Source organism: Aptenodytes patagonicus, chromosome 1 (assembly GCF_965638725.1).
Source record: "Aptenodytes patagonicus chromosome 1, bAptPat1.pri.cur, whole genome shotgun sequence".
Classification (NCBI taxonomy): domain Eukaryota; kingdom Metazoa; phylum Chordata; class Aves; order Sphenisciformes; family Spheniscidae; genus Aptenodytes; species Aptenodytes patagonicus.
Window position 1 is genome coordinate 60737441 of NC_134949.1, and position 13288 is coordinate 60750728.

General features: G+C 41.5%; 1 protein-coding gene across 4 annotated transcripts in view; it reads left to right on the top strand.

The window, feature by feature from the left end:
• Window positions 1-12662, top strand: part of LARGE1 (LARGE xylosyl- and glucuronyltransferase 1) — a 309728-nt gene extending 297066 nt beyond the window's left edge. For 2 of the 4 annotated variants that reach the window (XM_076338872.1, XM_076338855.1), the window contains one exon: window positions 1985-12662. In XM_076338872.1, coding sequence (XP_076194987.1) covers window positions 1985-2182 — 198 coding nt within the window. In that variant the 3' untranslated portion in view covers window positions 2183-12662. The remainder of the gene's footprint in view (window positions 1-1984) is intronic. The other 2 variants (XR_012995432.1, XR_012995433.1) reach the window with 2 other exon arrangements.
• The last annotated feature ends 626 nt before the right edge of the window (window positions 12663-13288 follow it).

The window sequence follows — 13288 nt, forward strand, 5'->3', positions numbered from 1 at the left end:
GGATTACAGACTTGAGATGCAAACAGAGAACAAAGAAAAGATTGTATGAGGGGGATGCATCTTCCTCTGCAGCTTCAGCCCTTAGTTTTAAGGTCCCGTAGAGACATATTTTGTAGTTTGTAGTTTATCAGCTCTTCTCACTCCATCATGCCAGTCTTTGTTTTTACGTTTGGTTCCCCATTACTTCTAAGCTTCTTCCAGCTAAATGAGTTCTGCCTGTGAGCATCAGATTATTTTGCTCTTGCTGTACATTTGTCACCCCAAACAGAAGCTCAGAGGGGTCCATTCCCATATATGACAGCACTGTAATTTAGCACAAAGATTTACCACTTTAGCACTGTCTGGCAGGGAACAGGCATTCCCATAATGAGAAAGGAGCAGCCATACAGCTAAATCTGCACCTAGCTGTCCAACACACGCTACTGTTTCATAGGTGTCTCTGGGAAGGCACTGCAGCCTTAGCTCCACTTTGGGCTCACCAATACCACTGCCCAAGTTGGGAAATGGATCCACATTGCATTCTCCTCACTTTTTTCCATTTTGTTTGGGTTTCATTTTGGGCTACGTTGCTCAAACACTTGGTTTCTGGTAGCATCGTAACCCAGCAGCTTCCAGTCTTTTCTGGGTTGATCATATTTTGTTAGATGAAGAAAGATTTATAGGTGAAACACTCATGTTTATTAGCACAAGTGTGTACTCTCCCATAAATCTCTTTCCCTAATAAAATATTTTGGAGTACTCTGCCTCTGTGCTGCAGATACTCTGTGTCTCTGCACAGACCCCTAAATCTACAAGTGACTGGACTTTGCAAACCAGAGGAAGCTGTGCACCATTTCTTTTAAAGCCAGCATGCTCTGTGGCTGTTCCTTTCCTGCCCAGTGTCTTATGCAGAGATGGTTAATGAGTCAATACAGCAACAGCTGTAAGTAGAAACTGTGTGAGGACAATAGGAAATTTGCCTGTGGAGGCTTCGAAGTTTCTTTGTCATTTGCATCCCATACAACTCAGACTTTTTGAAATTCCATATGAAAAACGTGGTAGCGTCCTAGTGGTTAGGGTACTTCGCTTGGCTACAGAATACTGAGGTTCACATCCCTTTTCTGCCCAGTTCCTTGCAGGAGCAGATACCTGGTTCTTACACATCCTACAGTAGTGAACTTTCAGCTTGTCTAAGAATCAGTCTTTGTCTAGCTTTGCTCTAATGCTCATATATTTAATTATAAAAATTGAAAATATCTAACAGGAGTAATTGAGACTTAAATGAACCATCATTTTTTAACAACAAAAATTGTCAAAGAACTAGGTCAGATATAAAGAAAGAATTAGTGAAGCAGTTTTAGAGGAGAGGGGGAATTAAAACAGTATCTCATACTTTGTGAAGAGGAACTTAATTTGCGTAAAACCTTCTCAAAGCATATGGAATTAGCAGGTCCATTTTCACACGTCACCTACAAAAGATACCATATTCTCCCCTCATTTCAGGTTTATAAATTGTTTTAGACAGCTTTCTCGCTGTAAGTATCTTAGTATACAGGCAAAGCAACGTATGTAGTGCAATGGATGCCTTTGTAAATTTAGTTTATTCCAGCATGCCAAACAAGATAAATTGTAGGGACAAAAATATGCTTTTGCATGGTCACTTGAGACTCATGCTGTGTGCAGTCACAGCTGTGTTGGTTGCAAGCACACTACTGCAAAACCCATGCTGCAGACATGGCTTCAGACATGCCTTTTGTACTGTTTCCCCATTATTTGGCTTACATGGAGAAAAACATTTTAAAAGAGAAAGTAGATGTTCCATAAAACCAAGAAAAAGCAACTTTAAAAAAAGAAGGCTTATTTGGCGTATCTGTATGGGTTTGTTTTTTCTGAGACCCACACTGCACTGTTACATGATGGAGCATGTTTGACTGCGGAGGTACAAGAGAGATGCATTGCAAGAGGGCTCGGGAACACCCTCACAGATGGTGTCTTTCTCCCCCAGGAGTACGAGTTCACGGTGCTGCCCAACGCCTACATGATCCACATGCCGCACGCCCCCAGCTTCGACATCACCAAGTTTCGCTCCAACAAGCAATACCGCATCTGTCTCAAGACTCTGAAGGAGGAGTTCCAGCAGGATATGTCACGCCACTACGGCTTCGCAGCCCTCAAATATCTCACGGCAGAGAACAACAGCTAGCACAATGGAGCCCGTGTGCGGGAAACAGGGACACCGGAGGGAGGAGCCACTCAAAGTTTGGGGCCTGGTCTTCAAACTTCGAACTGAGAAATACTTTCTGTTTTTATATCGTACCCGGCAGTTCTAACAGTAGAAATTTGAAGTGACATGTCTTCGGACTATGCTCATTCGTCCCTTCCCCAACTACCCCAGGCCTTTCAGCTTTAGCATTCGTGAGGTGTCAGCGAGAGGAGCCGGCCACGCGCCCGCCGTGCTGCGGAGGTGGGGACTGGGCAGGGGCTGGGAACGCACACTGCTCTCCTAAGTGCAGAGCAAAGACAGACCTTCAGAATATTCATGTTGCTATTTAATAATATGACATGCTTTTTATCTGTAAAGGAAGATCTTCGGGTCGCTGTCCTGTGAATTTCAAATCTGCACTACTCTAAAAGGGAACTTTCACCTGTGAACTTTCACAGGGGCCCTGTTAACATGGATGACCTTGTTAATGCAGGATGAGCCAAAGGTCTGAATTAGCCTTGAAAATGAAGGGGACGCTTATACAATACTGCACTCCAGAGAAGGTGTGTTACTGGTTTAGGTGTACACATGATATCGGTTGGTCTTTTATTCTCAAATTAGTTGTTTTATCAGGAAAATCCCCTATGCCCCACTCTGCCTTTTCCCCAGTCCTAAATGCTGCTCCTTTCCTCGCCAAGGAAATGTCTCCCTTGTGTTTCTTTCCCATCTTCAGTTCTGGTGGTCCAGTAAAGAAGATCAGTAGCTCTGCCAGAAAGTAAACAAAATTTGTCAGTGTAAGGTCTGTTTTCACCAGAGCAACTCGTTCGTGTGTGTCTCGTAAAATAAAGGGCCTGGCTGTAACTCTTTATCTTTTTTAGGCAAGAATTGGATTTTGCCTATAAGGCACGTTGTGCGGGGGGATATTGATTTGTAGGCTCATTTCAGTGCATGGCTGTCCGTGAAGGCATTGGGCCTTGGGCTTTAAGTGGACTTCTTTGCTGAACAGGGATTATAAACATGGCAACTAGTGGCCTTGGTGCTCTCCTGCTGCCTGCTGCAAGGTCTCAGAACTACTTCGTTAAAGGAGTTTATAATTAAAAGGAGCAGAACTGTTAGGAATAAACTCCCCATTCGAGGGGGAGAAAAGAATGTGTTGGGAATCTGAGTGTGAGTGTTTGCTTGAACGCGGGCTGGTCAAGTTCACAACTTCGGTACACACAGGAGTATGCTGGAGGGCGGATAGGAAACTTAAGCAAAATGCAGAAAACAAGACACTGGACTTTTTACCATTTTCTTTATTCTTCAGTATTAATGTTGTGTTTACATGGGATGAAGAGATGAGGTTTAATGCACTACCCCTTGCAGGGCTATTTGTAATTTCTGTTGCAATGTTAATAGAGAAAGCAGAAACAACTCAGTGAGAAATGCGTCTGTCTCCCTACCCGAAATCCCCATACAACCACGTGTACCAATACCACTTCCTGAGTTGGGAAATGGATCCACGTTGCGTTCTGCTCACTTTTTTTCCATTTTGTTTTTCAGCCACTGGACCTTCTACTTTCCTCCTCACCTCATCCCTCTAGAGCTTGGTTTTATTTCTAACCTGACATTTCGTGAGAGCTTTCTGTTACGGTGGAAACCACGTGGTTAAACCAGACATTTAAACTACAAATATCAGTTCATCATGCTGTGTGTATATAAGAAAAGCCAAAAAAGGCAACATCTTTGACAAGAAATAAAAAGGGGCGGGAGGCTATGTGAAATTTTCACTTTTTCCCCTGGGAGTGTTGGCTGCATAAGAATACATCACTGCATAATTTTCCAAAGTGCTTTTCTTCTGTTCTTAATGGCTTTATGTAAAGATTTACATAAAAAGCTGGGAAGAGCTGGGAAGAAGTTAAATGAGTGCTCAGTCCTGGCTAAGGTATATTTAAAAAAAAACAAAACCAAAATCTTAACTCCCCAAGTCCCATATTACTCACAATTAAGGGTCCAGGTCACTGTGCATTTTGAGAGTGAGAAGAACCCTGCAGCACAGAGTCCTGTTGATTAGCTAATGTGCAGAAAGATATCAAAAGCTGATCCTAAGAGAGGCTAACACTGGTTGTACCTACATAAAATCTCCAGTCAGAGCTTCAGTGTGGCCACCATTATGTTTCATATATATTAAAAACTTTCATTTCCAGATATACACTTCTCCTTGGCTTAACAATGTTGCCCAAGGATGGACTGGATTGCCCTGCAGCAGCATAACCTGTAGCACGGACCTGTACATTGTTTGGATGTGCCATTATCAACATGAATGTTATTCTTTCCTCGGTGGTCGTGAGATGTGGATGGGGGAGCAGGGAGGTAATCATTTGCGACTTGCCTGTCTGCACAGCGAGTCATAGGACCTCCTGGGTAGGCTTACGTGTGCGGGCTGGTATAACCAGCTCCAAGATCGGTAGTAGGTTCAAAGAGCCCCTTTTTTTTCACTTATAGACACTGTACTGACTTCTACCTGTCATGTCATGTTTGTCTATGCGCTGCATAATTTGGGAGGTGTGAGGCTTGGGTTTTTTTAACACATTTCAGCCAATTTACATGATAGCAAATTAGGATTATATATCTGTCTGTAACTGCCAGGGCTCCTCCGACACCATGAAAAAACCACCACCACCACCACCAAAAATCCCCAGTTCGGTTATAACACCGTCTGTCTTCCAGTCCTCTGCTGTAGTAGGTATTTGCTAGCAACTTTGTTACTTAATTCTCAGTTTTCTCCTGAAGTCTTCAAGAAATATCAGATAAACCTGGTGACTTAATGCCTTTGATTTATTGATTTGTTCCACCAACTTCTCTCTTGAGTCTTCAGCCTATGATCTCTCCTTATCTTTGATATTTGGAAAGTGTGAGTCTCTCATTTAGATATCACTCCAGCACCCTCTCTGGTGAAGACTGATGCAAATAAATCATTTAGATTCTTGGCAATGTCCTTATTGTCTTTAATTGTTTCTTCTACTTATTGTTTGGGGTGGCCTACCGGTTATCTCTGGTTTTCTGCTTTTGGTGTACTGAGGAAATGTGTATTCTCAGTTTTACCTTCCTAGTATTTGCTCTTCAAATTCCCTCTTAGCTTGCTCAAACTCCATCTTAGCTATTACATACCTTCCTTTCAGCTTTACAAAGTTGTGATTTCCATTCCCTGAAGATTTCCTATTTGGCCTGAATAACTTCTAAAATTTCCTATTTAGTCATACCAGCATTTCCTTGTCCTTGTCTTCCATTTATCTAAGGGAATACCATACTCCATGGCTATTTATAAGCCCTTTCCATTTTTAATCTGAGGATTTCAGGGCTTTTTTTCTCTTTATTTAGGGCCACTGGTTCTTCTTTAAAAGGAAAAAGGGGGTTTTCTTTTTAGATTTTTATATCAAATATCACCCTACTAGGTTGGGGGGGTTGTATTTTCCTCTTTAACCTTCCTAAATGCTAACCTCTTCCTAGTCAAGGGATCAGAAATAAAATCCTACAAAATTCTTTTGTTCTTCTAATTTGGGGTATTATCTTGACACATTATGTTCTGTGTCTCCCTTTTCCCCCTCCACTCCAAAACATTGACACGTGTGAGCCACTGCAAACTTTCCAGTCCCCTAAGCCCATTCCAGCACCAGAGCCTGCACTGTGTATTTCCCAGCACATCCTGACATCCCATCACATTTCAGACATAATTATTATTCCAAATAATAATGTGCTGGCTGACACCCGATCCTCCTATTTTTGTTTTCATGCTTCTCCCTTTGATATAACAGGCTTTGCAAGTTTAAGTTTTGGGCAAAACACTTGCCTTTATTTAATGTCTTATTGTAACCCTCTAATATGTTTCCATGATTTCTCTCTGTTGTCACAGTATATACCTTAAAATGTTTAGCTGTAGTTTCCATCCTAGCATTTTCTGGCTAAGGGTCATCTACCATTTGCCTACCTGGCAGACCTAGAAAATGTCTTTGTTTATCGCAAACAGTATCTATCAGATTTTTTTCCAAATCCTACTTTCAGTAATTCCTTCCAGCCTTGCTAGTTTCCTATGTGAGTAATCTGGTTCCACTTCATAATTTGCAATTTTTATTCTATTTGTAATCATCATCTTGGACTCAGTGACATAAAGGAATTAGCAGCTGTACCTGCAGTTCCATCACTTTTGTTAGACTGCATATCAGATATGCTCACATTATTCCTAAAGTAGTGATTTTTTACCTGGTAGGCTTCATGTGGTTTGTATGTAAATCATAAACTGCATTTGCCTTTTACTCCGACAAGCGGAGGCACTTTGTGGTGTTATTTGCAGTAGCTGTTGCAGCAGAGTAAGTCCTGTGTTAGAGGGAAAAGCACAAAAACCTTGTCAGAATTGTAGCTACTGTTTCTCTCCTCAGGGGAAAATAAGGCCCTAGCACAGCTGAACAGTTTTATAAATGCCCTGCACAAAACACATTGCACATTATTTTCTGGTAGGTATAATCGTACATCGTCCAATTAAATGTGAAAAATACATTTTTAATGTTCTCATTTTTACATGCAATTCTATCCAGAAGATAATGCATTTCCTTCTGCATTGTGCCAGTTTCCCCAATTACTCCAGCCTGCCTAATAGCCCCATCTGGTTTTGGCTGAGAAAGATTAATGACCAGCAGCACTGGGAGTCCTGGCAAATCAGCAGAGATATTACTCTTAGGCATTGCACAGGACATTCCTTCCTGCTCTGCCAGATACTGTATGGGTGTTCCTCAGGTTTCAGTGCAGCAACAGGAAAACACAGCAAGCTCAGCAAGTGCGGTGAGCATCATTATTTATGAATTTCAACAAGGTCTAATACATTAGGTGGTGGGAGTGCAAAAAAGAGAATGTATCATTGTTAGCTCAAAAAATATTTCAATTTTGGGAAAAGAAAGCAGCTAAGTTTCTGCAACTCCAGTAAGTGACACTGGAACAAATAAGTCACTAGTAGACAATGACAGCCAATAACCTAGTATTTCCACTGCAGTATTGAAAATGCAGAAGCATTGATAGCTAAATGAAGTCATTTTTACAGTAGTAATTCATAATGTATATTTAGATGGTATATTTACATCCAAATACTTAGGTGAATTGGGGATTGTTTGAAGATTGTTACTTTGGTTCACAATATAAAATTAAGTTTGGAAAAGCTTCTGGCTCTGCACAGCAAATTATGGCTCAGGAAATGCTTACAAACCTGGATTTAGAAATACTTTGCTTTTATAGGAATTTGTTTTCATCAATAGTTATACATTCCCAAAACAAGACACAAAGTCCTTGAGAATTTCAAAAGGATCTATGTACGTGTCGGTTGGCTGGAACATTTTTCTCTTACGAATACTTGGGATTTGGGGTATGTTTGCAGAGTAGAATTGTTATTACCAGTTGAAAAAATAATCTGGGAATTAGAAAGCCAGCCAAATATTTATTTGTGTGATGAATCATATGAATGTATTTGTCCAGACATGTTAATGGGTACTGCAATGCAAGTGTTAGCTCTTCGAGGGTTTCAGGATGCAAAAGATCTGAAACCCAGGCTAAGAGCTTAGTATCTTTCCAGTCCTTCTGTACTATAGTTTTCCCCCATAGGATGAGAACAGCTTCCTGTCTCGCGGGTGATCACTGTTTCTGTAGGGTTAAAATGTCCTAAACCTCTGCAACATGGATTCATGGAAAGTCACTGTGCAGGTGACAAAAGCTTCATTTGAGCTCCATGGTCCATTGCCATGAGATACAAGATTTCAATCCAAAAGAAATAGTTCTGACCCGGGGGTAATTCTCCGATCAGGCGTGTAGACATCACTCTCACCAAATGTATTCGAGAAGAGGTCCCCAGATACGTGAGGCCAAGTAATTCAAGCCAAGCTAAGCCTATTCCTCAGTATTATGGTAGCATAATTCTCAGACAATGGACGTGTGAATTTTCAACATTAACCATTATATCACAAGACCCCTGCTAAGGCTGCAAAATCAATCATGTGAAAGTTAGAAGATATGAAATTTCAAGTTGCTGGTGGAGCTGGTGATTTGCTCATGCAACTTCTTTCTGTCCCCTGGTACATATGTAATAGGACATAATCTCTACACAATCATTCACTGGGTTTTATTTTAGAGGACTCCTCTTTCATTCTATGCACAGAGTGGATGGTACTCAGGGAATGAAGCAGCTGGGTGATACTTCTTTTTACTTTTGCTCTCATCAAGCTTTTCATAATATGATAGCTGCCTTGATTCTGAGCAAAGCCAGACCTTTTTTTTTCTTTTTTTCCAAAGGATAGGTTTAAACTGTGATTTAGGAAAATCAATTATCCCCCGTGCTCTCAGACTTTCTGAGCAGAATGCCTGCAGTTATGTTCTACAGGCTTTTCTTGTGTGGAGGGATCCTACGGAGCTGATGGAAATTACACACTCGGAGGCCTTGTAACACTCACCCCCAACCTATGAATGCTAACAGCTGAACATGCAAGAGTGATGAATCCCAGCTCTGTCCAAGCATGTCTGCGCCCACTTTGGGAGCACTCTAAAGGCTATCGGCACAGTCTGTCAGGAAAGCAGTGAATAGATGGAGTAAATAATTGGGGGGGCATGAGGCGTTTGTTTTAAGTAGCCAAATTTCCAGAGGAATGAGAAAGGCAAAAGCATTCTGAGGTCCATCAGAAGATCTGTTTGTAGGATCTGTGGGTTGGACTAAGCTCATTCTGGATCTGTGGCATTTCTTATCCAACACTGGCCAATGTGGCCCACCTGTAGTAAATTCTGTGGGTTGTAAAATTCATGGAAGTCAGCACTGAGATTAAACCATTCTCAGCTCAAAGATGTTGAATTTGTTTCAGTTGTTTGGATTCTCGCATTGCTCTTTTGGTGCTCATAAGAAAAGAAGAAAATAAAAAAGATAATAGCAGCTTGGTAACAGTAGGAGTCTGACTACCCAGCCTGTTTTAAATTGCCAGCACTGGGGTCAATGGTTGGGGCAAAACTGGAGTTAGCAAGGTTCGCAGAATTTCTTCTTTTGATCTGCCTGTGGATCTGTTGTTCCAGCGGTGCTCTCCAGCAATGCTATAAGGAAAGGAAAAACTATCCAATGCTGATTGATCCATGAACTCTTCATCCAGTCGGAACTAACCACCAGCAGCAGGAAGGAAGGTGCACTGCTGCCTGCTTTGAGTTTTTTAGATGGCAATATTGAGTTCAGTATGAAAACTATTCTTCTGATAGACTTCGCTGAGCTTTTCTGCATTTTAGATGTATACTCGCCGTGAGTGACAGAGGTCCCTTGGGGTTAGGTAGAGATGGGACTCAGCAGTTTGCTGGTTCAGAACGAGAACAAGAGATGTGCATATTTTCCCTCGACACCTTGCCCAGTGTTTACTAATTATGTTAGCACCAATTAATCCATTTGGCCGGTGTTCAGGCTGAGCAGTAAGCTTCTGCTGTCTGTGTTGATAACAGAACAGACAGATGAACAAAATGATGTTTTCTGTCCATCGGGTTCACATGGCTCATGGAGAGTTTACATCTTTTACTTTTCACTGTTAGGGTTTATTCAAAGAACAGCAAGGGCAATCCAAAAAAAGCAATGAGTTCTGTAAGGCCCCACAAGGATTAACATTCATGGAGATTCATCAATGCAAAATATCCACTAGGTTAACCTGCCAGCTTTTGTCATGAAAGCAGAGAACACAGACACTGTCATGTTCTTTCTGGTTACACTTCATAGAACAAAACAAGTGCATGTAATAAAAACAACTCTCTGAGTCAGATCACCCAAGACCCAAGTATTTTATGATTTTTCTTGCTTTCATTTCCATTTTCATACGTGAAACTAACAGTTTGCAGAACTTCTTTATTTTCTTAGGCTGATACAGCTTTCTTCCCCACTTGCTGCACCCCAGCATTGTCTGGTGTGAAGAATAGAACTGAGGGGTCATTGAGATGTTCTCAGCACCACTTTAGTACAGAGCCCGGAGGATTTTCTTTGTTTTGTGCTACCACAGGGTTTATTTCTATCTTAGCAATGTCTCTTCCAGTAAGTATGAAAGACCACTGGCTTGTGCTATACCACTGCGTGCGTTCATTACTAAAGCAGTATCAACACACTATGTTTCTGGCATGGCACCTGGGCCACCACACAAATTTATTCTGCAGGGTTTTTTTCCAATTTTAATCTTCAAGCCTACACCTGAGAGAAAAATTCAGCAATTTGAAGCTGTAAGAATGGGATCACTATGTTTTGTTTTATTTTTAACATATTCATATTGTTCGAACTTTTCTGTCCACTACACCCGTATATCTTCCAGAAAAATACTGTTTTGAGAGGAAGAGAGTCATTGCAAGTAATCCAATGGGGATGAAATCAGCAGCATTTATAAAGATAAGTAACCTACTCAAACCGTAAGTTTTAGCACAAGTTTCTACAATTTACAAACTGGCTACAATTTTTGTAGGGGTCAATTTCAGGATCCTTCCTCAGCCAGCCCATTCTAGGGTTTTGCCCTTTTTCTCCACATTCCCAATCTCCTGCACACCTAAATCTCTGTTTATACCAGCCTTAGGTAGGTGTTGGCAGGTATTTCAACAGCAGTATAGACACCTCCCACAGTGTTGAGGTCTGGTTATGACTATTACATAGAAAAAGACATCTCTCTGTTGCCGGCTCCCTTAAACCAGCAAGAATTCATTTTAAAAATAAGAGAAAAACAAATACTTGGGCTGCTGGGGGAGAGGAGAGAGAGAGAGAGACTTAGGCCTTTAATAGTTAACGCCAAAACAAGATCAGGTTGCTTAGGACCTGACACATTACTACAACTTGGTAGCCATGTGTAAGATGGCGATGGTGACTGTGTGTGGCTCTGGAAGAAACAATGACTTTAGAAGACTAGACATAGATCATTTGGTCTGAGGCCATAGGTTTTGCTTTTCCTATACATTTGAATTGCCTTTCACAAAGCCATCTCCTGTTAGCATGGTTTCCAATGGGCAAGCACTAACTAGCATAACAAGTCTATAAACACTCCCTTTCCTTCCAAACTCGCTATAGGTCATGTTGGCATCACTTACACTGTTTCTCCACCCTACAGCAGAGGGTCCAAAACCTGAAGAAAGGTAGCACCAAAGTGATCTAAACACCAAATGTACCTTGCAATGCCAGAATCCCTAGGTTTTTAGGTGCCCAGCTGGAAGCATTCAGGCCCAGATTCATCCTATGCAACTTGGCAGCTGTTGGAACCCCACTGTGTTGGAGTTGGTCCCCTTAGTTTCCTTTGATAGTCAATGGAGTGGGCAGGACTTCTGCAGAGGGCATTCCTGTTCACCTAAGCCCTACATCACCCTTTGCTCTCTGACTAGCAGAAAAGGTGCTAGTGCTAGCACTACAGTGCTGATGGTCTCCATGCAGGTGGCTCAGGTGTACACCCGTCCAAAGTAACATGGGACAAATCTGGACCAGTGAGCATCAGTCTTAGAGCTTACCACCTACTCATTTAAGATTGCAGGTGTCAAAATCCCCTGGAAGCTAAGCAGTAAGTGCTACAAGGCCATATACCCAATATTAGCAGACAAACTTGAAAACAACAATCTATATGATGGAAAACGTGTGGGCAGATCAGCCATGGGAGGGGGGTGATTTGTGGACTCCAGAGATCGTGATACATGTTGTGACAGACAGCTTGTGCTAACCGCCAGGAAAGCACTTGTTTTCAGCACAAAGCTGTGGGCTTCATAATGATGGTTAAAATATTACCCCCGGCATTGCTGGTCAAGTTATGCAACATTTGTTGCACTGTATTATCACTGTGTAGCTCTGCCGAGAGCAGTGGCAGCATTTGCAATGTGTCAGCCAGCACTTTTCCAAAATTGCAGGTAAGAAATCCGTGAGAAAGAAGGAAAAGAACCCCCAGCCTTTCACGTGTTTCTTCTTACGAGTCCAACCTCATTCCTTTTCTGTCATGACCAAGGTGATTCTACATTCTCCAGGGGAAAATTGGGATATCACAACCTTTAAGATGAACCATGTATGAAACAAGGCTTGTCATTTTCTTGCAAGGCTTGTGGCACTGAAGGGTTTTGAATCTTGAACTCACCACCCTGTCAGTACATTACCTGACTGGCTGGCCTTCTGCTTGAACTAATACTGAACACTTTTGTTTCTTTCCCTCAGTTGGGGAAAGATCCTTAAGTAACATTTCAGGAAAGTAAAAATATGTCTTTCCTTCTGCTGCCCCATCTCCCAAGCGCCTCCCCCTCCAGGGTTAGACTGAGGCAACTTGCATTTAACACAAACCACTTAGTTTACATGTATGCTTCAGTCCGTGTGTAAGTTTTCTAGGTGACAATTTTATCGGGGAAAATGCTGTTTAGATTGTGTGTGCAAAATAAATGGCTTGTAAATATTTAAAAAAAGGTTAATTTTCAGTTGTGCAATAAAATTGTGAAATAATCCTCTCAATTCCTTTCCAGTGTCTGACTTGACATGTGCTGGTTTCAGGAGCATACTGGCTGTTGTTTCTTCAGATGGGGAAAAAAAAGAGAGGTCACGGACTGTTTTGTTTTCATCTTTAAGCTTTTTATTACTTTTGAATTTTGCATTGTCATTCCCTTTAATCTGGTTTATTCCTCCAACCCTGGTTCAATCAGACACATTAGTACAAGGCTGTTCCCACTGAAGACAGGTGAGTCATTATCTGCTTAGAGTTAATCATATGTTTATCTGCTTTACTTGACCTTGATCTTCTCCTGCTGTTGTCTTTCTGTAATCAAAGACAAGACTTTGGCAGATGGGGGGAGTTCATTCAGTTCATATTTAAGCAAGACAACAAGAAGATGGATACTCTACAATGAATGACACCTCACCACCACCATGGAAGCAAACTCAGCTAACAGGTTAGTATTGCAAATGCTTTATCTGCTAGGAGGATGCGTGGATTTTTCCATTATATGGGAGCCCTTCTCATGATAACAGAAAAAACTATGCAAAAACCAGAAGCCTTCACTTTTCTATTAATTAACCCTTGCTGATAGGTTTTTCAGGTGCTCAGATCTGCAATTGCACCTCCCATAATCTCACAGCTGGTA